Below are 27,535 nucleotides of genomic sequence, written 5' to 3' on the forward strand. Positions count from 1 at the left end.
GATTTCCCCCCCCTCCTCCAAGGAAAAAATAATCTGGGGGGTTTGGTGTAATCCACAATACCCAGGTTACATAAGGATGATAAATACGTAACTTGTAGAGTTGTTGTGAGGATTGTATTGGGATTATTCATGTAAATTGCTCAGCACAATGCCTGGCACTTAGTAACAGCTGGTGCAATGTTAGCGCTTTTCCATCACTTCTATTCCTTCCCCTCCCTGTCAGGCTCCATTCATTCTTTTCCAAGGACATGCAGGGGGCGTGTCCTTCTCCCTCACCCAAACCCCGCCCCCCGCCTCTCTCCGGATTGGTTCCTGAGAGGCGGAGCGGAGGGCAGAACCCAGTGCCGCGCGGTGGGCGGGGCGCATGCGCGGGCTGGACTGGGTGGAGGAGGAGAGGAAGAGCTGCCGGAAGTGGGCGGCGGAGGTGGTGGCCGAGCTGGCGGCAGCTGCCAGGGAAACCTAGGCGCGGGACGCCGGGTCCTCAGACAGGCAGGCTGGGGGGGCTCGTCTCCACAGCCGGCATCCGAGAGGAGGACGGCTCCCTCTGCCTGAGCTGAGTCCCGGCCCCAGCAGCCTCCACGGCACCCGGCCTCCCCCTCAGCCCTGCAGGGGGCGCCTCACTGAGGGGGCTGCGGCGCTGGGGGCGCGGGGCGCCGGCGGGGCAGGGGACGCCGGGCCGGGCCGGGCGGGAGCAGAGGCCTCACCCCCGCTCGGGAGGTGCCTGGGCGGGGGGAACCGGGGGTCCGAATCCCCGCACGGAGGCAGGGGCTCCTGGGGGCGAGGAGGGCGCCTCGCCCTCTGCCCCCGCCGGCATCCTGGCCATGACGGGCAAGTCGGTGAAGGACGTGGATCGGTACCAGGCGGTCCTGGCCAACCTGCTCCTGGAGGAGGACAACAAGTTTTGTGCGGACTGCCAGTCTAAAGGTAGCGCCATCCCCCGCGGCGGGAAGGGCGGGGGAGGGGCGGCCAGCAGCCCCCTCCGGCGGTGCGGGGTGGGGGGTGGCCTGCTGGGGAGGGGGCTTCTGGAACTCAGGAGGCACTAAGTCGTCTTTAAATGGCATCGCGTGCTACTCTTGCTCAGGAGTCTTGGGGTTTTCTCGTCTCGGGTGTGTGTGTGTGTGTGTGTGTGTGTGTGTGTGTGTGTGTGTGTGTGTGTGTGATGGTGGGGGTGGGACGGAAGTGGCCTGATGTGTTCAGGTGCAAACGTCTATTTCTGGGCTTAATGACTTGTAGGCCTACTGTCAGACCAGAGCTAGCAGCCTTTCATGTGTAAAGCTCTGGATGGTACTGCACACTGTGTGTGTGTGTGTGTGTGTGTGTGTGTGTGTGTGTGGTGAGAGCGCATATGTGTGTGTGTGGGGGTGACAGTTTGTGGAGGGAAAGGTGAGATGACAGAGAGGAAAACTGTTGAAAGGATTTTTAAAGGTGATTGTTGCTGCCTGCTATTTCCTTAGCCTCTCCTTTCATTTTTCAGCTTTTCTGAGATCTGCTTAGGTGGCTTTCTTCTCCCAGGATGTGTGCAGTGGGACACTGTCTTACGCAGTGACACAGTGCGGATTTCTAGACAGCCTTGGCCCTGGCTTGGGGAGTGCGTTGGAAGGCCTCATGCGTGTGTGGTGGCAAAATCTAGTAGAACTGGCCTTGTAGTGCAGGATCCATTTAATCAGGGGAGAAACAAAAGCAAGGAATTCATTGAATGCGTTGCCACCATGACGATTACACTTCTAAAGATGAAATAGGACCATTGTAAATTTGCAAGATTATATAGTCTTTGTTTCTTGTGCCTTTAAAGATTCATTATTTAATACAATTAAAAATCAATATGGTAGGAAAACTTAGTTATTAGTGAAACGTCACAGAGACAAGCGACTGCATTTTTTGGGAAGCTATTGTTCATTTACTTTTGTTCATAATGTTGTAGGTTTGCCAGGGTTGTTTGCTATGTGTAGCATTATTGAGCATGTAGTATAAAACAAAAAATTCAAATGCATTTGCATTTATCTATTTTGTTATTTTCACCTGATGACTATTTTAGAAGGTCATATAAGGAGGGGGCAGAGGAATGATGCATTGATTTAGACACCTAATAGAATTTTTTTACTGACCTCAATTGGGAAATGGAATGGGTCATTAGAAAATGGAAATGGTCATTAGAAAAGCAGATACTCAGGTTTCTTTCCTGACATTTTACGTTAGCAGGAATTCATTTAAAGGTATTGTAGAATCATATGTTGAGTATGTTAATTTTTTTTTTGGTTGGTCATAGGGCTTGAATTCTGGTCCTGGGAGCTGTCCCTGAGCTCTTCAGCTCAAGGCTAGTGCTGTACCACTTGAGCCACAGTGCCACTTCCTTTTTTTTTTTTTTTTTTTGCTGGTTGTGGGCTTGAACTCTGGGCTTGGGCACTGTCCCTGTGCTCTTCAACTCAGGGTGAGCACTCTACCGCTTGAGCCACAGTGGTAATTCCAGTTATCTAGTTGTTTATTGGAGATAAGAGTCTCAAGGACTTTCCTGCCTGGTCTGGCTTTGAACGGTGATCCTCAGATCTCAGCCTCCAGAATAGCTAGGATTACAGGCGTGAACCACCAGTGCCTGGCTTTAATTTTTTAATAGGTTGGTTCCTGGCAGATCTTGTGCCAGACCTATTGGGAGATTCAGTTTACAATCTACTAGTGTCTGTCTTGGCTTTACTCAAATTCCCTTAAGTCCTCAGTTGACAGATCTTGAGTCACTGTGAGGCAATCTCACTGAGTGAACATTGATGCATTTGGGGAATCAAATGCCATTTTGATTAGTTCCCTACACGCATTCTCATATTGCTTTTGTATTTACTCACATTCCAATGAATGTAACATATGGAAGAGAAAGGGTTGATTCACCACGTCTTCCTCCAAATTTTCCGTTACTCTTTATTTAAATTCTCTTAATGAGATTACATGAATTGCTGTTGATAATATAATCCTGAATTAGTGTCTTTTTAAGTAGGAAGTTCTTTTTAATACATTTTGCCACTGTATTAAAAATGAGATGCTGGGGCTGGGAAGGTGGCTCAGTGGTAGAGTGCTTGCCTTGCATGCATGAGGCCCTGGGTTCAATTCCTCAGCACCACATAAGCAGAAAAAAGCCAGAAGTGACGCTGTGGCTCAAGTGGTAGAGTGTTAGCCTAGAGCTGAAGAGCTGAGGGACAGTGCCCAGGCCCAGAGTTCAGGTCCCATGACTGACCAAAAGAAAAAAAAAAAAGAGAGATGCCCTTATGTCACGTATCTTTCAGTTCTGTTTAGTAGGCATTTCTTGATACCTCTGTTTATCTAGTATATGAGTTATCTAGTCCCTTCCACCTTTTCAGCTCCTCTCACTCATTTCTCTCCTTCCCTTTTCTAATTTCAGTGATTATAATGATGGTGTGGGAAACTGTCAGAAGATATAAAGAAGAAATGCATCAAAAATTACCTGTTAATTCTGATAAAAATATAGTTGGGGGGTTGGGAAGGTGCCTCAGTGGTAGAGCGCTTGCCTTGCATCCATGAAGCCCTGGGTTCGATTCCTCAGCACCACATAAACAGAAAAAAAATATATAGTTGGAAGAGGAATTTAGAATTGTTGGTTAAAATGAGATTTAGGTTTGAGTTTACTTCTATATTTCTTTCATTCTTCTTAGAAAATATAATGCTCACTGTATGGGCTCTGTTAATAGCCATTAACATTCAATTAGTTGATGTAGTCTGGACTACAGACCAATGAGCATGTATGATTATAATGTTCCTAAATAACTCTAGGCACCCACTCTTTTATATTTCTTGATTAATTGGTACTTGAAATATGTAACTTAATCATCAGAATAAAGAGCAAGCAAGTGTTCTTGTATTTAGTAGAAGTTCAATTTCCTTGAGCACAAAGCTCCCCACTGTCTGAAATGGCTAAGGGGTATGTGGGGAAGGAAGCTGCTTTGTTACTTCCTTAAAAAAATGCAATGGTGGGGCTGGGAAGGTGGCTTGGTGGTAGAGCGCTTGCCCTGCATGCATGAGGCCCTGGGTTTGATTCCTCAGCACCGCATAAGCAAAAAGAAGAAAGCCGGAAGTGGCTCTGTGGCTCAAGTGGTAGAGCGCTAGCCTTGAGCTGAAGAGCTGAGGGACAGCGCCTAGACCCAGAGTTCAGGCCCCATGACCGGACCCCACACCCCCCCCCAAAAAAAAAAGTGCAATGGTGAGCTGAGTACCAGTGGCTCAAGCCTGTAATCCTCGCTACTCAGGAGGCTGAGATCTGCCAGCTGGGGTAGGAAAGTCTGTGCAACTCTCATCTTCAGTAAACCACTAGAAAACCAGAAGTGGTGCTGTGGCTTAAGAGGTAGAACACTAGCCTTGAGCTGAAGAACTCAGGTACAGCACCCAGGCCCCTAGTTCAAGCCCCACAACCGACAAAAACAAAACAAAACAACAATGACATGTTTTAACCCCAAGATGTGGTTACCTCATCATCAAAGCCTTCAAGCTAATGTGTCCTTTAAAAGATAAATTTTGGGACTGACAAGTTAGGATAAGCAGAGGACAAAATACCGAATATTCCAGCTATATCAATGGTAATGCTGGCTAGTTGTGGTCAGTTCTTTTTTTTTTTTTTTAGTAAAGTGGAGTAAATTATACGTCTTCATTTTTGGGATTGTACTAGTTAGTTAGTCCAGGATTGGTTCTTTGGCTTTTCATTTATACATCTTATCAATGTATCTGGAATAACTCCTAAGCAACCTCCTTAGTTGGTGTGGTTTAAGCAAGATGTTCTTATATACCATGCCTTTCTGATGACCTGAATACTATTGTGGGACTTGTTTTACTTGAGTCAGCATTTGTAAAACATTGAGAGCTATTAAGTGGGCAGAAAACCTAAATGGAGGACATTTCATATTCTTGAGAACTATTACTTAAGACTTTGAAACACTATTTAGAATTTTGGACTCTTAAGAGAAACTTTTTAGTAAGTTTTTATTTTTCCCTCTTCTGCGTCTTGCCACTGAAATGTTTCACCTCTGATCATCTAGCCATTGCCTCTGTAACTCAACATTATTTGTTTTTGTTGTTGTTGTTGTTGTTCATGGGGCTTGAACTGTCCCTGAGCTCTTTAGCTCAAGGTGAGCGCTCTACCAAGTGAGCCACAGCACCACTTCCAGTTTTCTGGTGGTTAATTGGAGATAAGAGTCTCATGGACTTTCCTGTTCAGGCTGGCTTTGGACTGTGATCCTCAGATCTCAGTCTCCTGAGTAGCTAGGATTACAGGTGTGAGCCACTGGCACCCAGCTTATTTATGTATTTTTAAATTTACATTTGGGCTGGGAATGTGTCTTAGTGGTAGTGCTTGCCTAGCATGCATGAAGCCTTGGATTTAACTCCTCAGTACTACATAAACAGAAAAAGCCAGAAGTGGCCCTGTGGCTTAAGTGGTAGAGTGCTAGCCTTGAGCAAAAGAAGCTCAGGGTCAAGTCCCAGGACTGGCAAAAAGAAAAAAAAAGGAGAAAAAAAAAGAAATTTACCTTTTGAAAAAAGGTAGCATTTTCATGTTATTCAAACTTTAAAAGGTCCAAAAGACAGCCTGCACAGTGAAAAGTTATTACCCTGTTCCTCATCCTTTAGACACCTTTTTTTCTTCCCTGGAGGCAACTACATTGGTCATTTCTCAGAGTAGCTAGATTTCAAACTTGAGTCACCAGCGCCCAGCTTCTCAGCTTTATTTTCTTATTTAAAAAATTAGCTGGGTGCTGGTGGCTCATGCCTATAATCCTAGCTATTCTATTCAGGAGGCTAAGATCTGAGGATGGCCATTTAATCCCAACCAGGAAAGTCCTTGGGACTTACCTCCAATTAGCCACCTGAAAACCAGAAGTGGAGCTGTGGCTCAAAGTGGTAGAGGGATAGCCTTGAGCAAAAAAGCTCAGGGACATAGCCTAGGCCCTGAGTTCAAGCCCCAGGACTGACAAAAAAAAAGTTGTAAGTCTCTTGTAAGATAAAGTGTTATTTAAATGTGAGCATCATTTGTTTTTTTTTTTTCCCACCTGTTGTTGATCTTATTTGTTTTATCTTGATTTTATTAGTCTCACTTTTTAACTTTCCACCCTTAAAATACTCTGGTTAGTGGAAGCCACAGTTAGAATGACTCACAATATTTCCCTAGTTTTTAAGCCAAAACCATTTTCTATATATGGGAGTTCTGACCTTTTCACCAGTGTATTTTATGGTACTCTTGAGGATAGCCTCTGATGTTTCCTGACTTTTCAAATATGGATGAAAGATTACACCAAGGAATTTCTTTCTTTTTTCTTTTTTTGGTTGGTCATGGGGTTTGAACTCTGTGCTGGGCGCTGTCCCTCAGCTCTTCAGCTCAAGCCTAGTACTCTACTACTTGAGCCACAGCTTTTTCTGTTTATATGGTGCTGAGGAATTGAATACAGGGCCTCATGTGTGCCAGGCAAGCAGTCTATCACTGAGCCACCTTCCCAGCCTACCAAGGAATTTCTTTTTTTTTTGTCAGTCGTGGGGCCTGAACTCTGGGCCTGGGCGCTGTCCCTCAGCTCTTCAGCTCAAGTCTAGCACTCTACCACTTGAGCTGCAGCACCACTTCCGGCTTTTTCTGCTATGTGGTGCTGAGGAATCGAACCCAGAGCCTCATGCATGCAAGGCAAGCATTTTACCACTGAGCCACCTTCCTGGCCCCAAGGAATTTCTTTATGTGGACTTTTTCTGAGAGTAGTCTTGATTTTTAATTTTTGTATATTGGTTTCTAGCTTTCCCTTCATTTTTTTTTTTTAATTGGTCCTGGGGCTTGAACTCTGGGCCTGGGCACTGTCCCTCAGCTCTTCAGCTCAAGGCGAGCACTCTACCACTTGAGCCACAGCGCCACTTCTGGTTTTCTAGTGGTTTTATTGGCGATAAGAGTCTCACAGACTTTCCTGCCTGGGGTGGCTTTGAACCGTGATGCTCAAATCTCAGCCTCCTGAGTAGCTAGGATTACAGTATGAGCCACCAGCACCCAGCTTTCCCATCTTTTTTTTTTTTTTTTTTTGGTCTGGTTGTGGGGCCTGAACTCTGGGGGAGCTCTTCAGCTCAAGGCTAGTGCTCTACCACTTGAGCCACAGTGCCACTTCTGGCTTTTTTCTTTTTGCTTATGTGGTGCTGAGGAATCGAACCCAGGGCCTCATGCATGCAAGGCAAGCACTCTACCACTGAGCACCTTCCCAGCCCCTCCCTTTATTTTTAATTGACACAAACTTCCTACCAAATTTTAGTTATTTTACTTGGATCTTTTGAGAAGTAGAGACAACAGAAGAAATTTTACTTCTATTTTTAATACCTCTAATCATCACTCTGCCAATCATGATTAGATTAACACAGGTTTTTTGGTGTGTGTTACAGTATTGGGGCTTGAACTCAGGGCTTCTCACTATTGCTGCTCACAGCTGACACTCTACCACTTAAGCCAGACTTCTACATCCTGATTTTTCCTGATTAATTGGTGATAAGAGTCTCGTGGACATTTCTGACCATAAGACTCTTTGAAATGTGATCCACAGATCTCAGCCTCCTTAGTAGCTAAGATTACAGATGTGGTTTTAGTAAAATTAATTTGTCAAAGTCCTCTTTAATTTTCTTTTAATATCAACATGTTAAACCTGTTCCCTGGAAGATATTTTTTCCTCTGTTTGTTCTGCTTAGCAGTTAAATATCATTCTATGGCAATGAGAAAATGGGTCCAAGTGTCATATCTTTTATGGGGAACTTTTTGAAGACCTGAGCTCCCATACAATACACACACACACACACACACACACACACACACTTTTGTCAGTTATGGGGCTTGAACTTGGGGCCTGAGCTCTTTTGCTCAAGGTTAGTGCTCTACCCACTTTGAGCACACAGTGCCACTTCCAGTTTTCTGGTGGTTAATTGTGGAGATTAAACTCAGGGCCTGGGAGCTGTCCCTGAGCCTCCATGTACTCAAAGCTAGTATTCTACCACTTGAGCCACAGCGTCCCTTCCAGTTTTCAGGTGGCTAACTGGAGATAAGAGTCTCATGGCCTTTCCTGCCTGGGCTGGCTTTGAACTGTGATCCTCAGATCTCAGCTTCTTGAGTGGCTAGGATTATAGACATGAACCACCGGCTCCTGGCTTAGAAAACATTTCTTTTTCTTTTTATTTTATTTTTATTTTTTGCCAATCCTGGGGCTTGAACTCAGGGCCTGGGCACTATCCCTGAGTTTCTTTTGCTCAAGGCTAGCACTCTACCACTTGAGCCACAGCACCACTTCTGGCTTTTTCTGTTTATGTGGTACTGAGGAATTGAACCCAGGGCTTCATGCATGCTAGGCAAGCACTCTACCACTAAGCCACATTCCCAGCCCTAGAAAATATTTTTTAAGTGCCTACTTATGTAAGACACTGAAGTAGGACACACTGATTCAATGATAAGGTCATTGATCTAAGGATTTTATAGTCTAATGGGAAAGCAGATGTGTTAAATAAATGATGCAATGTAATAATTATCATTATAGCATTGTGCACAGGGAGAATGAAAGGGTTGAAGAAGGTAGACATCTTCCTTAGGAGGCCATGGCTTCTAAGAGATAATTAGACTGTGTCTTAAAGGGTAAGCAAGATTTTGCCAGGTGAATTAGCTTTTCATTCTAGAAAGAGGAAACAGAATGTGCCAGGCTCTGAGATAGTCTGTATAATTTATATGTATTAAGGCAATGGAGGAATTATTTAGTATATTTCCACTACGTGTTAGGGTAGAGTTTGAGGTGCTAGTAAAGTTAAAAGTTAGATCTCTGCAGTGGATTTTCTCTATGACATTGAAATTATAAATATACATATGCTTTTCACTCCCTGTATATAAGAAGCTCATAGTGTTTTAGGGATACTCAAATGAAATGATTAGAATTGTAATTCAGGCCTGATTTGCTAATTGCTCTATAGTAAGAAAGGTATTGTACCCACATATCTCCATGGAAATGTACCTTTATGGGTACATTAAATTATCTTAGAAAAGCCTAATGAAATGCCAGCAGCAGATAGTGTCATTTCTGGAGCCAGTGCTTTTTTTGAGGCTGAGCATGCTCAGACAGACCATATGTTGAATATTTGATGTGTAAAGTGCTTGGGTATACTTTGCAGGAAATCTGTCATTGCCAGATAAAGTCGAAAACTATCTTTCTGCATTTTTCATCTAATGTCGTTATGGTATGTAGGTGGCAGCTTTCTTGGGCACAGTTGTCTATATAACTGTTCACCACATGAGTCAGTCTGTTTCTGTTTCTGTTCTTCTGCCTGAAAATTCTACCTGGGAAATAATATCATGCAATTGTTGACTGTGACACACTGTCCATGATGTACAATGCTCTAGCTTTGTATACTGCATTAATGGTATCTATCTACCTGCGCTATGAAGAAGGGATAAAGTAACTTATTAGATGGAGTCAGAATCTACTCCTCTAAATAATATTCCCTATTATGAAAAAGATGCCAAGCAAGAACTGCATTAAAATACACAATGTTTTCCATTCTAAGCATGTAGTGCTTAACTTTTGTCATTGTGTCAGCTTAAATCCTTATCATAGTTGTACTTCTGTTTGAGCAAGTGGCCAGTTTAAGTAGATATTAACTTTGAAGAAGTTCTGTATTGGTCCCTGGAATGTGACAGTTCAACAGAGTACATGAAAATGTAGGAAATAATTCTTCGTAAAGTACCTTAATTTTAATTCACTTTTACCAGGTTCTGTTGTTAAAATAATATTTCTGTATTAATTCATTTCTGAAATCATGATTTGACACACTTGACACTTCCTTTAGAATGTCAGTGTGTGAGGGCAGGAGTTTGGGCCTGTTTTGCTTACTGTGGTCTTCCCAGTTGTGGATAGGGCTTGGTAAGGTCAGGTTCAGTAAACCTTTGAATGAATGAATGAATGGGTATTTGTCATCTACAACTTCTCCTTTTTTTTTTCTTTTCTTTTTTTGTGCCAGTTTTGGGGCTTAAATTCAGAGCATGGGCACTGTCCCTAAACCCTCTTTGCTCAAGGCTAGCATTCTACCACTTGAGACACAACACCACTTCTGGCTTTTCTGTTTATGTGGTACTGAGGAATCAAACACAGGGCTTTATGCAATGCATGCTAGGCAAGCACTCTACCACTAAGCCACATTAGCAGCTCTACGCATCTTTTCTTACAAGAAAAGATGAGCCACAGCGCCACTTCCAGCGTTTTCTGTGATTAATTGGAGATAAGAGTCTCGTGGACTTTCCTGCCTGGGCTGGCTTTGAACCACAATCCTCAGATCTCAACCTCCTGAGTAGCTAGAATTACAGAGGTGAGCCACCAGTGCCTGGCATAAGAAATCTTTCATAGGTTATCTGAACAATTGTTTTAATTCTTAGTAAACTTGTTTTCTGAAAAGTAAGTTTGAAATATGTTTCATAGTTCCTTATTGAAGGTCCTGTCAGGACAGTTAGGGAAACAGAAAGCACTTTGGTCACATAAGCAGAGAGAGTTTAAAGCAAGACATGGGTTGTTCAGGTAATATGAGGGCACAGAAACTAAAGAGGAGGCACCCCTCCCATGGGATTAGCAGTATCTGGGAGCTCCTGTGCCACTGAGGAAATTAAAAGGTGTTAGTGTGACTATGGGCCAGAAGCCTTTAGCTGCCTAGTGTGAGTGAGAAGCATGGGAAGAGGAACTGTCCAGTAGCAGCTAGAACAGGCCAGTAAGAGAGAACCTTGGCTTCTTTCCTCTTGCCACTCATCCCAAGTCCCTCCCTCTGAGAGCTCATCTGGAAACCAGTTGCCAAGGGAGGCTAGTAGATGTATTTCCCTCTTGAAGAGTGGAATGAAGGTAGATCTAAGCACAAACAGCTAAAGACACAGAGGCACTTAAAACATCTTTTCCCTTATATGAGTTACTCTGGAGAGATAGGAAGGGCCTTGAGGAAGGTGGAACCTAGTGTGTTTCTGAAGGATCTTGACTTCTTGCTGAAACAATAGCCCTAGGAAGCAATGTAACAACTCAGCCATAGCCTGTGTAATTAGGGTATGTGACTAGGCAAATTAGTTCTGTTGAAACTGTGTTTGACTCTTGCCAGCTGCCAGAAATGATTTATCCTCTGGTTACTCAGAAAAGTTCCTATCTGGTTGGTTTTGAGCTTGAGCATGTTATCTCTACTTTGTCACACATCCCTTAATTGTTGGATAACTTGAGTGAACAATGAAGGCATAGGATGCCCAGAGTGTAGGGCTGACAGCCTTACAGCATAGTACAGCTTAGTCTTTCCTTGATAGTTAAGGTGTTGCGCTGGGTTTACTTTTCTTTGTGCTGTAGTTGGTTGGTTGGTAGGTAAGCACTGGATGGGAAAAGTGGTGAGATCCTTGAATCTATTTTCTTCTACCCTAACCCTAAAAGGTATTTTGTCTTGTAAGGAATGTTGTTGCTGGCCTGTTTAAAGACAAACTTCCCAAAGTATTGCTGTAATTTTCTTCTTGATTATTATAAAGCATTTGGTATTTGTGATATGAGTCCAGCACCTTCTAAAAGCTTTTTTTTTTTTTTTTTGTCAACCAGGTCACCTGCATTTGTGCCCTTGTTACATTAATGGAATTGGTGGAACTAGGCCAGCAAAGGGTTTCAGTGAAGTGTGTTTGCTTTGGGGCTGATGTTCCTCAGAGGGCACAGATAAGGGGTCTCATTCTTGGAGTAAAAGTCACCAACTGTAAAAAGCACCTATGTGTCATCATTTTTCACTTTTCTCTAAAAAGTTCATTTCTTCCTGATAAGATATTACTGTAATTCACAGATATGAAAATGTAACGAGCATATCTGCTTCCCAGAGTCTCAGGTCTTTTCAGGCAGGCCATTTCAGCTTGAAGGTTCATCTATGCCCTTGTTAAAGCTTTATGTTTAATAATTACAATATTTCAGTACTATGTTTGACTTTTTCCTTTCTCAAATTGTCTCCTTTCCTGCCCTACTCTTCTGGATCCTGTATTTCCCCACAGGCTTTGTGATTGCAGATCCATTGATGGCTGATCGGCAGGTCCCTCCCCACAGTGGAAAACCCCAGAGATGAGCCAAACCTACTTTCAGCTGTGGCCTTCCAGCAGCGTAAGGTTGCCCTGGTGGTTGTCTTCAGTTTGTGCAGTTCCTCCCCTGATCCTTCCTCCCTGTGACAGAAATTTGCCCTGGAATCTCACCTTTATAACATGTCCCAGTGTGGTGATACACTTTTATTATCATTGCATCTTTTCTTAATTCAGTTAATGTGAAATGATTTTTAGACAGTTTCTAGACTTCCCGCCCTGTAATTTCCTGTAAGTATTCCAGTTTGCTTTAAAATGCATATAACATACACTTTACCTAAATACTGGATTTTATAAGCCCTACTAACTACTGATTTCAAGTCAGAACTTTCCAAAAAAGTAATTTCTTGGGCCAGCACTGGATCCCTCTGGCTTTGTATAGTTTTCCTCACCCCCAAACCAAATTGTAACATTTCCATTTTATTAGGTATTGAGAATAGTGAAGCAAATGTAAAAGGGACATAGAGACCTGTGCTCGACTGTAGCTAAACTGTCTTAGCACAGTGATCGCAACAGATACAGCAGCTTTAACTTTTTTCAGAGTCATATTGTCTTTTGTGGCAACAGCTGGTGATGGAAAGACCATAAATTCCCATGGCTGCACCCCACAGCTTACGTGTGTACATGGGGTTTACGTGTTAAGCCCACAGAGTGTTTTTCACTTCATTTGCTCGAAGTGCACACGCAGCACACTGTGTTGTTCAGCTTCTTCCTCTTTTCTTCTCTGACTGGAAGTCCCCGAATGTGTGGATTTAGAAATGAGTTCTCTAGTGTTTCTTGCTTTGAGTTTCAAATTTTTGCTTTAATATTGTTTAGATGGTTGTTTTGTTCTTTTGCCTTTGAAGAATAATTTCTTACAGACTTACCTATGTAAGTGGGTGACCTCTTGGGCTGTAGTACAAAGATCCTGGGGGAGGAAACATTGGCATCTTCTTGTTGATACTTTAGCTCATGTGATAGCTGATATAGTCTTTAGAGGAGAAAGAGGAAGGAAACTCCCTGTTCTTACCGTGATGCTTTTGTTCAGAATAGTTGTAAACAGCAGAGCTAGTGGAGTGTGACCACTGATTTGAAAAAGAAAAAATTAAAAGATTCAGACTCTTCTGCTGTGTTGAAAACATTTTTACCAGAATATCTGTTTGGAGCAGGAGCTGACTTTCTCTTTCTGAAAGTGGGCACGGAACTCTTGTAGCTGAGGAGAATTTTGAGGGAAGGTTTTTCTTTCCTCAGTGCACCTGCTGTTAGAATGCCCACTGCTTGTAGGAGAGAGCACCAGCGCTCCATTACATGCAGCCCTGGAACCAGGAAGACTCACACTTATCCCCTTGGCTCTGAGCCTTGTCTATGAGCAGAAGCAGCTCGACACAAGTGACTCAAATCTAAGGTCCATATTATGGCATAGTAAAAATAGATCCTAGTTTCATTAGGCTTCTCATGCATTTAAGTAGGTAGCGGGGGTGGGGGGGGGAGAGATGGGGTAGGTTGTTGCCATAGCAACAGACTTCCAGACCATTAAAAAAAATCTCAATGAGTGGGGAAGGACAGTTCTTGTGTTTATTATCTAAACGTTAAATGCTGTTTCTTTAAAAAGCAGAGCCTTCATCTTACTTGACTATGAAAACTACCCACATTCATGATAAAAATAATTGGAAAGTATAAAAAAAAAACAACAGCATTACAGGTTGGGAATGTGGCTTAGTGGTAGAGTGCTTGCCTAGCATGCATGAAGCCCTGGGTTCAATTCCTCAGTACCATATAAACAGAAAAAGCCAGAAATGACTCTGTGGCTCAAGTGGTAGAATGCTGGCCTTGAGCAAAAAGATGCTCAGGGACAGTACCCAGACCCTTAGTTCAAGCCCCAGGACTAGCACAAAAAACAAACAAAACAAAACAAAAAACCAGAATCATGTAGAAGATAGTTCCCATAATTCTCATCACCCATTATGTACTTGAGTTTATACCACAGTGATTTTATGTCATTATTATTTCACTTAACATTTACTTTGAGGATTCATTTAAATATCTTCATTATACTTTTAACATGAAGATGTGGGAATATTTTCTTAACTAAGTGGTGAACGTTTGGGTTTTCACTTTTTCAGTATTACAAATAATGGTGTAATGCAAAATTTGGTTGCTGCTAGGTTGATGAATTATTTATGCATTTAGGATTGAGTAGGGCTGGGGTCCTCTGATTTTAAAAAGTGGGGGAAGAGGAGATAGCTCTTCTGTGGGGGCTGTCGTTGAGAAACACTTCATGGCAATAGACATCTGTTGCAACAAGAAATTGTGAGCTGGAGAGAATCCTGACTTGACCACAGGACAGCTTTATGGGCACAACAGAGAGAGGTGGACTGCCTATTTACAGTATTCACCTGGTGGGGGAATATTGTGCGATTGACTAGTGTCTTACAGTGTTTACACAGTCCCCTTTCACTTAAATTCATCCTCTAGAGGCCCCATGTTGATACAAAGGGTATAAAATGACTGCACTTACTATTTTTGAACAAGGGATTTGTCTGTAAATGAGGACATGTCTTCATGTCTATATATCTATGTACCCAGTGCCCACTGTCTGACAGTGTCTGTCTCCCCTGTGTGAATGGCATTATTCATTAACATGTGCTCAGATCATGTTATTGTTTTGCTTGTTTTTGACAGTCACCTTCATCCCATTAATTCAGATTTGAAGATCTGTGACATTCCAGGAGGCTGAGCAGGTGAATCTCTTAGTTGCTTTGTGCAGTTGCTTCTTTGCACTGTTTCATTTGTGTGCTTCAAGCATCTATGCTGCATTGAAAGCTCAAGCCAGTCACGAAGCTAACCTGCTGTCCTCTCTGTAGGAGGCTTCATTGTGACACATCATCTTTGGGAGAATGTAGCAAGCATGTGAAATGGGAGGGCGAAATAGCAGTCCTTTAGTCTTTTGTGGGATGAGAGTAAATAGTCATTGTTCTTAGGTTCCATAGAAATGAATAATAAAAAAAAAACTTTGCAGCAGTTTTAGAATCTCTCTTTGTATCAACTGGAACAGGTTTGTTTTATTTGAAAAACTTTATTTTGGCTCTTGTGAAGCTGTGATTATTTTCCTAGAGAAAATAATGCCTAGCCTGGGTTTTTTTGCATAATGTTTCCTCTGCACGATTTTTCTCTCTACGTGGCAGATATCTTTGTCCTACCTCCTGTGCACTGTTGGACCTGTATACCTTATTACGCTCAGTTCTGAAACACATAGGATTTGAAGGGTAGTCTTTTCTTTGTGGCAAGGCAAACCTCTACCTTTTGCCCTTCTCCCTTAAGGCAGGGCTGTTTGGATGACTAACATTTAGCATGCTGCTGGGCTAAGCATTTGTACTTTGATCCCAGAATTAATTTCTGTTCTGCTGTTTGTTTAGAAATGAAAGTTCTCTAGCTGTTTGGCTGTGGTTGTGATTCAGTAACTGTGTGCTTGTGTGTTTGCCATTGGTTGGGACACCTCTGCTACATTGGTAAAGCAGCTCTGTACTTCATTGCAGAGAAATTCAGGTGGCCATAGCCTTGTTCAGAGCTCATTTGTTGTTTGTCTAGGGCCTCTGCTCAGGTGAAAGGCATGTGCTTTGCTGGGAACAATTAAAAAACGTTTTCTGTATGGGCTAGTCTAGTGTGTTACACTCTTCTTCCCTCTGGGCTTCCCATTGAGAAAGGACAAGTGAATGGGAAGTTGGAGAGGTAGATAAGTCTCTACACTCAATCTCAGATGTTGAACTGAGCATCAGAATGAATTTTTTGTTATTAAAAAACAAAAGAAAAACAGGGATGGGAATGTGGCTTAGTGGTAGAGTGCTTGCCAAGCATGCATGAATGAAACCCTGGGTTTGATTCCTTAGTACCACATAAACAGAAAAATCTGGAAGTGGTGCTGTGGCTCAAGTGGTAGAGTGCTAGTCTTGAGCACAGAGAGGCTCAGAGACAGGGCCCAGGCCCTGAGTTCCAGCCCCAAGATCCCCCCCCCCCCAAAAAAAAGCAATAAAAAAAAAGCTGAGCATGGTGATACACATGTATAAACCCAGCTATACAGGAAGCAAAGGAAGGATGGTCACAGTCTGAGGCTGGTTCTGGGCAAAAACCAGATCCTATCCGAAAAATAAACTAAAAGGCTGGGGAAGTGCCTAAACTAGTAGAGTACCTCTCTAGTAAATGCAAAGTTCTGAGTTCAAACTCCAACAACACCCCCTTTTCCTCCCCCCCCCCCAAAAAAAAAGAAAATGACTTAAAGAACAGGATATGTTTTTTGGAGATAGGGTCTCACTGTGAAACCAAGACTAGGGGCTGGGAAGGTGGCTCAGTGGTAGAGTGCTTGCCTTGCATGCATGAGGCCCTGGGTTCGATTCCTCAGCACCACATAAGCAAAAAAAGAAAAAAAAGCCAGAAGTGGCGCTGTGGCTCAAGTTGTAGAGCGCTAGCCTTGAGCTGAAGAGCTGAGGGACAGCGCCCAGGCCCAGAGTTCAGGCCCCATGACTGGACCCCCTCCCAAAAAAAAAAAAAAAAAAAGACTAGACTTGAACGAACGGCATGTTCCTGCAAAACCTCCTGACTGCTGGAGTAACAGGTATGCACACCATGCCTGGCTAAACTGTAAATTTTTAGTGACAATTATTAAGCATCTACCATGTCTACACATGTTCAAAGTTTGGTGTTTCTAATTCCAGTCCATTGAACCTTTCTTCTGTGAATTTAGGCAAATAATTTAACCTCTCTGGACCTTTGGCTCTCGAACTCTACTTGGTCTAAAAAAATCCCTAAAGTTCTTTCCACTTGTTTCAGGCAGCATTCTGTCACTGTAATGAAATATCCATGGAAATTAACAGAAAAAGAAGAGGTTTGGAGGGTCTAGTCTAAAACTAACTGGTCCTTAGACTTTGTGGCACATCATGGCTAGAACACCACAGTGGAGAAAACTGCTTACATTTTGAGCCACAAAGCAAAGAGAAAGATGGAAGAGGGTTCTAGAGTGCCCCTGGAGGGCATACCCTCCCATGACTTAAGGTCCTCCCTTTTAAAGGTGCCACCACTACCCACGTAGTGGCTCTTTAGGGAACACTCATCTGCACCACACACAATTCCAAATATTTATCTGTTATAGAATAAGAGAAGTATTTTCTTCAGAATGGATATGACATTATATCTCACCTGTCTCAAACTAATTGGCTTAAACCTGGCTCCTATAGAGTAGGATTTCTTGGTATCTGCCCTACTGATGTTTTGGAATCCCTTGTTGCGAGGACTGTGTTTGGCAGTGTCCCCTGGCCTCTGCCCACTGCGTGCTTAGCATGTCCCCACCCCCTGGCAGTTGTGACAACCAAAGATTTTGCCAGACATTGACATTGTCCCGTAAGAAATCGTTTCAGCTGTGAATCATTGGTCCAGAGGGAGAAGGGTGGGAGTATTTGAATATGGGCTGTTTTTACTATTGCTACTTATTATCTATTTTATCAGCAAGTATGTATTTAGTGTTCACTATGTGCAGGTGAATGCCAAGACTTGATTATGATACTAATCCATTTTAATGATAATAATACCAAGTTTTGAAGTGTCAGGAACACCTGGCTTATTTTGAAGTGATTGTGTAGCTGTAAGCACAGACCTTCTCTACACATCTGCCTCTCCCTGCTTGCTGTTAGCCACTGGTCCAGGTGGTGATCAACATGTATGCAAGTGTTTACTTGCAAAGGCTCAGGTCACCCATGACAGAGCCCTTAGTTTATGAGATATGGATCAAGATGGATTCTTGTACATCCAGTGGTGGGCCAGTTCTCCCTTAGCTACCCAGGAGGAGAAATTGATCTTTTGTCAGTGTGACAGAGTCAAGAATTTTTTTTTTTTTTTTTTTTTGGTCAGTTGTGGGGCTTGAACTCTGGGCCTGGGCGCTGTCCCTCAGCTCTTCAGCTCAAGGTGAGCGCTCTACCATTTGAGCAACAGCACCACTTCTGGTTTTCTGGTGCTTTATTGGAGATAGGAGTCTCACAGTCTTTCCTGCCCGGGCTGGCTTTGAACCCTGATCCTCAGATCTCAGCCTCCTGAGTAGCTAGGATTACAGGCGTGAGCCACCAACGCCAGGCTTTTATTAAGTTTTTTTTTTTTTTTTTTTTTTTTGCCAGTCCTGGGGCTTGAACTCAGGGCTTGGGCAACTGACTATCCCTGAGCTGCTTTTACTCAAGACTAGTACCCTACCACTTGAGCCATAGCACCACTTCGGCTTTTTCTGTTTACGTGGTACTGAGAAATCAAACCCAGAGCTTCATGCATGCTAGGTAAACTCTCTACCACTAGGCTACATTCCCAGTCCCAGGGTCAAGAATTTGTTCTAGGGATGAAAGATGAAGGTCAGTCTCGTGGGTCGGTTACATATCACCCATCTTTTTTTTTTAAGATAAAAATTTATTAATTAGTAGTTTATGGCCCCAAAGCATCAGAAGTATCAAAAAAGCATCAAGTTCAACGGTAATGTCACAGATTCCTACAGAAGTATGGGCTGTTGTAGGGTACTGGAGACTTGGCATATCACCCTTATTCCATGCTCTCTTCTAAAGATCTGTGTCCCCTGGCACTTTCCATACTCAGTAGTTTGTAGACCCTGTTTGTTGCAAAAAGGAAGTTAAATCTCTAACCTTAAGTGACCTAAAACCTATGGTAAGCCAAGTATCCTCAGAAGGTGAAGACAGTGACTGCTGGAAAACCAGATTAGCATCTGTTACTTGCAGTGAGGCCATCGGTGCTAGGAAATTAGTATAATTATAATGTCAAGTTTTGAAATATCAGGCCAACTTTGCCTTGCTCACCTAGCTGTTAGCTCAACAAACCCTATGTGCAAACCCATTTTCTCCAGCTTGCCACTAGTCACTGAAGTAGTGATTAAAATACAGTAGATTTCTCAGGAGAGCCACCTTTTGTGTTCGTTCTTCTAAAATATGAAGTTCTAAAATATGGGTTGAATAACTTTGAATTTGTCATCACTGACCCAGTTTTCTTCAATTCTTTAAGTCCACAGTCTTTGCTGGGTCAGGCACAGAATGGTGACCGGTGGGGCAGATTATGGACATCTTCTCTGGAAGCCCAGAGATACCAGTACCATGATTCTTACACTTAAGCATGTGTCAACTCCTGTCCTCAGCTCCTGGCAGGTCAGCATTCCATTCCAGCTGGGCCTTTGCTGGACTAACCACCCACATGGAGATCTTCAAGCCAAACAATTGTTTGTATTAGATAGTCTCACTGTTTGGCTCCTGATGAAATAATCTCCTTCCTGCCCCCAATGAAAGCAGCTATTTTTTGTTCTTCCTTCCACCCTCCACTTCCCTGTAGAGGAGCCACATCTCAGCCACCACTCTCCTAGCTTATTCATTAATGCTTGAAGCAGGGTCTTTGTGTAGAGGAAATTGGGAATAGCCAAAATATCCTGGGCTAACCAGGAGACAAGGAACATTATGGATATCCCTGCCTCTGACTTTCTTTGTAGAATGTTTAACTTGATGTGATTTTCTAGGTCATGTCAAATGTAGTTCACATAAGAAAAAACACTCCTACTGGGTTTTAAAAAGGTAAACTAGGCAGTTTTGTTACTGTTACCAAAAAGAGCTGACAGGAAATAAAGTGAAAGGAAAGCCCAACAACAGGACAACCATGAATAAGTATGCTAAGGAAAGGCTGCAAAGTACTGGGAGAGTCAGAGTAGGAAGGAGAAAAGTCTTCCTAGGGAATGTAGCTGGGACAAGCTTTCTACAAAAGGATGCTTTATCAACAGACAGGATGGCCTCTATAAGGATATCTTGGATAGACCTTGGTAATCAGAAAGTGTAGATGTTCTAGAAAGCTTTTTCCAGAGAATATTTAAGTTCAAGAGAAAGCTAATAGCATCAATGAATATCTTCAGGTTGATTTCTGCTGATAGTTGAAGTCGTTTCCATTTTTCTTATTCTGAGTTGCCATCCATCTAATTCACCCTAAAAGTAAATAGGCAAATTTAGCATCTCCAGCACAATTTCAGTGACAGACTTGGCTTTCTCTCCTTTTCATTGACAACTGCATTCACTCATTTGTTCAAGTTTTCCAGCATTGTTCTCAGTTCCTGTTCCTTTGCATCCATGCTGGCGTTCCCTAGGGATCACAGTTCTAGTCTCTACTGAAGGTAAGTATTACAACCATGGTCCCCATTGTTCCTCTCAGAAAATATTCTCCATTTGCCTGAGATGCTTTTAGAGTGGTCTGGGTACCAGCTAAAAGGGAATGAAGGGCATTTGATGCTGTATCTTTGAGTGACATATCTCCTTGAAGGGGACCTAACATCATTTCACTCCATAAAAATGAATGCCTAGGGGGCTCTCTATTCTTTATTGGGAAAGATTCCTATGTATTCAAGTGAAGAGTTAGAACTGTTCACATTTTTTGAATCAATGTATTTATTTATTTATTTTGCCAGTCCTGGAGCTTGAACTCAGGGCCTGGGCTCTGTCCTGGAGCCTCTCTGTGCTCAAGGCTAGCACTCTACCACTTGAGCCACAGTGTCACTTACAGCTTTTTCTGTTTATGTGGGATTGAAGAATTGAACTCAGGGCTTCATGCATGTTAGACAAGCACTCTACCATTAAGCCACATTCTCAAGCTCTTGTTTTATTTATTATTATTATTATTATTTTTTTTTTTTTTGTCGGTTGTGGGGCTTGAACTCTGGGCCTGGACGCTGTCCCTCAGCTCTTCAGCTCAAGGCGAGCGCTCTACCACTTGAGCTACAGCACCACTTCTGGTTTTCTGGTGGTTTATTGGAGATAGGAGTCTCACAGTCTTTCTTGCCCGGGCTGGCTTTGAACCTTGATCCTCAGATCTCAGCCTCCTGAGTAGCTAGGATTATAGGTGTGAGCCAGCAGCTCCCGGCTTAGTATTATTATTATTACTTAGTTTTTAATACTCTTGGGACTTCAACTCTGGGCTTGAATGCTGTCCCTAAGCTCCTTTTTGCTCAAGGCTAGTGCTCTACCACTTGAGCCACAGTGCCACTTCTGGCTTTTTCTGTGATTAGTTAGATAAGAGTTCATGGACTTACCTGCCTGGGCTGGCTTTGAACCATGATCCTCATATCTCAGCTTCCTGATTAACTTGGATTATAGGAATGAGCCATAGGTGCCTGGCAAGTTATTTTATTTTTTTGAAACAAGTTCTCACTGTGTAGCCCAGACTGGCCTTGAACTTACAGTTTTCCTGTTTCAGTCTCTCCAGTGCTGGGATTACAGGCATGAATGACCACATCTGGCTCTTTCATTAAGTTTTACCATCTTCAGCATCCACTAGAAGCAACTTGAGGGCTTCATTAGCTTGTATAATCATTCTAATCTCATTAACTTCACAAGATTGTTCAACATAGGCAGGAAATCTTTTATTAGGTCTTTTGCCTTCCTTGAAATATGTCTGTTTTCCACTACAAAAATGATCATTGTAGCATATCCGAGAACTTCCCAGGGATAGGTCAACAGACTTGCAACTTGTTACAGACTTTTAGACAGCAGCCACCCTGGAACCAGCTTGAAAGACTATATTATTATATTTTTAATGTTGGGCACTGAAACCCAGGCCCTTATACTTAAAAAAAAAATTAAGGTATAATTGACAAATGAAACCTTTACATAGTTATAGTATACAATACGATAGTTTTGTTTTCTGTTTTCTGGGGTGTGTGTGTGTGTGTGTGTGTGTGTGTGTGTGTGTGTGTTCTAGAGCTTGAACGTGTGTGTGTGTGTGTGTGTGTGTGTGTGTGTGTGTTCTAGAGCTTGAACTCAGGGCCTGGGCACTATCCCTGAGTTTTTGTGTGCTCAAGGCTAGTGTTCTACCACTTCTGCCACTGCTCTTCTTCTGGCGTTTTTGTTGTTGTTGTTGTTGGTCATGGGACTTGAATTCTGGGCCTGGGCGCTGTCCCTCAGCTCTTCAGCTCAAGGCTAGCACTCTACCACTTGAGCCACAGTGCCACTTCTGGCTTTTTTTCTTTTTGCTTATGTGGTGCTGAGGAATCGAACCCAGGGCCTCAGGCATGCAAGGCAAGGGCTCTACCACTGAGCCACCTTCCCAGCCCCAAGAGTGCTATCCTTGACCAAAAAATTTGGTCAAGGACAGTGCCTAGACCCAGAGTTCAAGTTCCAGGACCGGCATTAAAAGCAAACAAAAACTACCTTAGTAAAATATTCTTTTCAGAGCCAACAAAAAATTCAAAGTAGGCAGGGAGCTGGTGGCTCGTGCCGGTAATCCTAGCTACTCAGGAGGCTGAGATCTGAGGATCAGGCAGGAAAGCCTGCAACTCTTAACTCCAAATAACCACCAGAGAACTGGTGCTGTGGCTAAAGTGGGAGAGCACTATTCTTAAGCTGAAGAGCTCAGGAACAACGCCCAGGCTGAGAGTTCAAGCCCCACAACCAACAAAAGAAAGAAAGAAAGAAAAAAAATTCAAAGTAACACCCACCATGGACTTTTCCTCCTGAAATCTTCTGGGGACTGGAGTTTGCTTAATTAGATGGCTCTTTATTACCAGGAGCCTCTAGTATCAACTAGTTACCCTCTACTGCTGGATGGATAGAAAGGGTCTCAGGCCAGCCCACAATAAGTTCTCCCAAGCAATAATAAACTAGGGAAGGAAGATCAACTCAGCACTAACTTTACTCCAAGTAACTGAATGAATTTTAGACTTAATCATTACTGTTTTCTTAAACTGGCAGATTTTTAGAGATAATCTAATCTAGATAAGGAAATTAACTCAACATTGAATTAGTATTATCATTTAAATAATTCTTATCTTTAGCTCTGTGGGTTGCTGGGGCAGCTGTGTAACCTCAGATACATACAAACGTGGTACTGGACCAGTTCAGAGCAAGTACCAAGTTTCGTCAGGTTATAAGATGTGAATAGCAATCGTGTAAGTAGGGACTAGCAAAGGAAAGCTGCACCCTGCTGTACACATGTGACGTTTGGCTCTCTGGCCCTTTGTCTCTTTTACTGCTTTGGGTTTTTTTATCCTTTCTGTGTTCCTTTTCGCTTTCTTTTCAGTCATATTTCATTTGGTCACCCTTTCTTGCCTAGGGCTAAGCAAAGTCAAGGCAGCTGCGTTTTGGTAAGCATCACTGACAAGCTGTGAAAGATCAAGAATGTCTTTATTTCTTCCCCTAGACTTCAGTCTGCCTTACTGTTCCAGGTTTTATGTCTTTTGAGAAAAGCACTTGGAGCTAACTGTGGTAGCAGGTATAGATAGACCTTGACTGTCCTTTCATCAGTGGGGTTCTACTTCAATAACATTTTCCCTTTCTCTGTTACCTAGTAGGAAGGTCAGGTTACTTTGTTTTACCTCCACTGATGTCATAACAATCTAATTGCTACATCTGTTCTTTTACTGATACCCTTGAGTAAGCTAGCTCCTCTTGTATATTGGTTAAATATATGAGTAGCTGCTTGCCTCTGTTAGATTTACCAAACACCCACCTTTATTTTGCATACTTTGACATTTCAAATAAATATGGGAGTTGTAAAAAGCAGTAGGAGACAGAAGTGATAGGAAGAAGCTGAATGTGGAGTCTCCTGCCTGTAATCCCAACTATAATGCCAGTTTTAGTGGAAATCAGAAGAATCATGGTTCAGGCAAGGCCCCTCTCAATAAACAAACTGGGTATGGGTGGTATATGCCTGGAATGCCAGCTACACAGGAGGAATAGGTAGGAGGACTGTGTAGTCTGAGGCTACTACATGGGGAAAAAAGTGTGAGATCCTATCTGAGAAATAATTATCTGTAGAATTATCCCAGTGACCCATTCCCCCTCCAAAAAAACAACCTGTGACATTAATGTATGCTAGTAATTTTTTAAATTGCCAAAATATAAAGGGTAAGAGGTATAGCTTAAGTGGTAGAGTATGTGCCTAGTAAGTTCAAACAGTAGTATATTTTAAAAAATAGGGCTAAAACAGATTAATGAGACTCAGCAAAAGAAAAGCCTAACAGGGCTGGGAAGGTAGCTCAGTGGTAGAGCGCTTGCCTTGCATGCCTGAGGCCCTGGGTCTGATTCCTCAGCACCACATAAGCAAAAAGAAAAAAAGCCGGAAGTGGCGCTGTGGCTCAAGTGGTAGAACACTAGCCTTGAGCTGAAGAGCTGAGGGACAGTGGCCCAGGCCCAGAGTTCAGGCCCCACGACTGGACCAAAAAAAAAAAAAAAGAAAGAAAAGCCTAACAATGTGTGCTATGTAGGTGGAACCAGCTACATTTTGCAATGGTTCCTAGTTGACTTAACTCCACATGAGCCAGGTGGACATCTCTAAAAGCATCTCCAGAATCCAGTGGGAAGATGGACCCCATGATTTCTTTTTTTTTTTTTTTTTGTCAGTCATGGGTCTTGAACTCTGGGCCTGGGCGCTGTTCTTCAGCTCTTCAGCTCAAGGCTAGCACTCTACCACTTGAGCCACAGCGCCACTTCTGGTTTTCTGGCAGTTAATTGGAGATAAGAGTCTCACGTACTTTCTTGCCTGGACTAGCTTTGAACCGAGATCCTCAGATCTCAGCCTCCTGAATAGCTAGGATTACAGACATGAGCCACCAGCGCCTGGCTAGACCCTATGATTTCTAAAGTCCTAATTTTAAATTCCTTAGTGTAGTACTTAGTTTTTTTTCCTTACTCAGTCTTAGAAATGTTTCAATTTTCTTTGTCTCAAACTTAAAAAAATTTCATTTCTGCTCTTTCTTTGTATGTATGAATGTAGACAGTGTCTGGCAAACAGGAAGTACATTCTTGCAAGATGGCCCAGATAGAGGGACTTCTCTTCCAGAGCCTTCTGAGAGCAGAGGTTGATTGAGCAAGCTCTTATTTTGGTTTCATGGTTCCTTAAAATGTTTGTACTTACAGAAGTTCAAAGTTACTGTTTACTGGTATTTTAGAAGAGGAAACTAGACAAATCTTTTGTGCAGGAAATAGGCTGGTAAACATCCCTCACCACAGCTATGCTTAATTTCTCTTAAAATGGTGCTGCTGTTTCTGTGCATGCTTTATAGTAGATCAGGGAATGGAAGCATATAAGGATACAACTTTAGGTTTATTCTTAAACCAAATACCAAGCTATGGATATGGCTCAAGGGTAGAGCACTTCCAGGGGCTGGGTTTGATCCTCAGTATCGTAAAATGAAAACAAGTCCTGCTTCTCATTTACTTTGGCTTCTGAATTTTGTTCCACTTAATGACAGGATAAGTCAAAGAGACCTGAACCTGCTTCTATTTATTTATTTTTTTCCCAGTCTTGGGGCTTGAACTCAGGGCTTGCGCACTGTCCTTGAACTTCTTTTGCTCAAGGATAGCACTGTACCACTTGAGCCATAGCACTACTTCTGGTCTTTTCTGTTTATGTGGTACTGAGGAATCGAACCCAGGACTTTGTGCATGCTAGGCACTAAGCCACTCTAAGGCACTCTACCACTAAGCCACATTCCCTGCCCCATCTATCTCTATTTAAAAGCACAATTTGATCTCTGTTCTTCCTCAAGTATGTATCACATTTAAATTAGTTTTCAGTGCCAGTTCTAGACTCACCAATTGAATTTGATCCAGTGTTTTTGGTTTATGAACAACTTGACAGCTTCAGAAATTGATTATTTTTCATTTTGCATTTTCAAGCTATTGAGTTTTAGTAAGGAAGTATTATGGTTATTTTTGATTGTCAACCAGATTAGATTTTCTATGATTAGAAAAGCACACCTTTGTAATAAAAAGCACACCTGGGTGTTCCCTTACAGACAGGTAGGAGACAGCGCTGACTATGAGTGGCACTATTACTTAGGCTGGGGCCTAGTTAGAGTAAAAGGGGAAGGAGGAAAGCCAAGCGCAGGTGGCTTATGCCTATAATCTTAGTTACTCAGGAGGCTGAGATCTAAGGATCGTGTTCAAGGCTAGCCCGGGCAGAAAAGACCCTGAGACTCTTATCTCCAACTAACTACCAAGTGGTAGAGTGCTTGCCTTGAGCTGAAGAGCTCAGGGACAGAGCCCAGGCCCAGAGTTCAAGCCCCACGACCACCACCACCACCAAAAAAAAAAAAAAAAAAAAGGAGGAACTAGGTCATTAGCACAATGCATTCTGCTTCCTGGCTACCATGATGTAGCTGCCCACTTGGCAATGTTCTCCCTGTCGTGATAGACTAAAACTTCTGAAAATGTGAGCAAAGATAAATCTTTTCTTCCTTGTTTTTCACAGTATGTTGTTACAGTGACTAACTTGGGAAGGGACGTGCAAATTTTCACCTCTAGAACTGTAGTAGTAGAAAGGCCCTTAAGGCTTGTTATCCACTGGGTTAATATGTGATCATCATTTCTCTACCATTGCTGAAAGCAGATTACTCAGCCAGCCTCTGCCCCTACAGGGATTTTACTATTTCTGGATATGCTGCATTTGTTTTCACACCTAATTGTTAGGAAATTCTTCCCCAGAATGTGCTAAGATCAGCTTCTATTCATTGGTCCTAGTTCTGCTTCTGAAGCCTTGCCAGAGTAAGCTCATCCTATTTAGTAGCCTTCAGGGTGTTTGGAAACTACTACCTTCATTTTACAGAACAGGAAAAATGATAGGCTTTTATGTTGCTCATTGATGAGTTCCTTTAATGAGTATTTATAATGTGTCATCTTCATTGCTAGTTTGTGCTAAATGTTTGGGATAATGGAAGAAGGATGTGGTTCTTGCTTTATAGAGAAAGAGGTGTGTCTAGAGCAGGGGTAGGGAACCTTGTTTCTGATGATGTTGTTTGGATACTTACTATTCATTGGCCATATAGAATCATTATTTTTATCTATTTTATTTTTTATTTTTATTTCATTTTTTGCCAATCCTAGGGGCATATGCACTGTCTCGAAGCTTTTTTCCCCCCTCTCCCAAGGCCAGCACCCTACCACTTAAGCCACGGCTCCACTTCAGTTTTTTGATTTATTGGGGATAAGTGTCTCATAGACTTGCCTGTCCAGGCGACTTTGAACCATGATTCTTAGATCTTAGCCTCCTGAATAGTTAGGATTACAAGGGTGAATCACTGGCACCTGCCCATCTAGAATTTTTAATGTAGGCATACAGCCCAAGAGCAGCCAAGGAAAACTGATGAGAACCATAGGTGCTTGTCCTGTCATATACCAAATGACCCCTTGACTAGGGCAAGAGTCCTGTAAATTACTGACTTTAGTAAGTTACTAAGTATTAGAAGAGCAAAATATACAACTACTTTTAGCTGTAGAGAAGGTCAAGATTTATTCCATGGGAAAGCCTCATAAAAGAGGTGATTTGGGCTGAATTTTGAAGTTGTGCAGGAAATGGAGGAAAAAGACATTCTAGGAAGAAAGAATAGCATAGGCAAAGTGCTCTATGTGAATGTGTAGCCTATTACACAATGAAGCTTGCTCAGCAGGT

The 27,535-nt window shown here is 42.6% G+C and overlaps 1 protein-coding gene across 1 annotated transcript in view; it reads left to right on the forward strand.

Annotated features, from left to right (window-relative positions):
- The first annotated feature begins 386 nt into the window (after positions 1-386).
- The window catches only part of Smap2 (small ArfGAP2), a 52,007-nt gene continuing 24,858 nt past the window's right edge, over positions 387-27,535 (forward strand). Inside the window, exon 1 of the mRNA XM_042677128.1 lies at positions 387-924. Within this exon, the coding sequence (XP_042533062.1) occupies positions 822-924 (103 nt within the window). The 5' untranslated portion in view covers positions 387-821. The remainder of the gene's footprint in view (positions 925-27,535) is intronic.

The sequence above is a fragment of the Dipodomys spectabilis genome, unplaced genomic scaffold, assembly GCF_019054845.1.
Source record: "Dipodomys spectabilis isolate Male_0828 unplaced genomic scaffold, ASM1905484v1 ptg000002l, whole genome shotgun sequence".
NCBI classification, from domain to species: Eukaryota; Metazoa; Chordata; class Mammalia; order Rodentia; family Heteromyidae; genus Dipodomys; species Dipodomys spectabilis.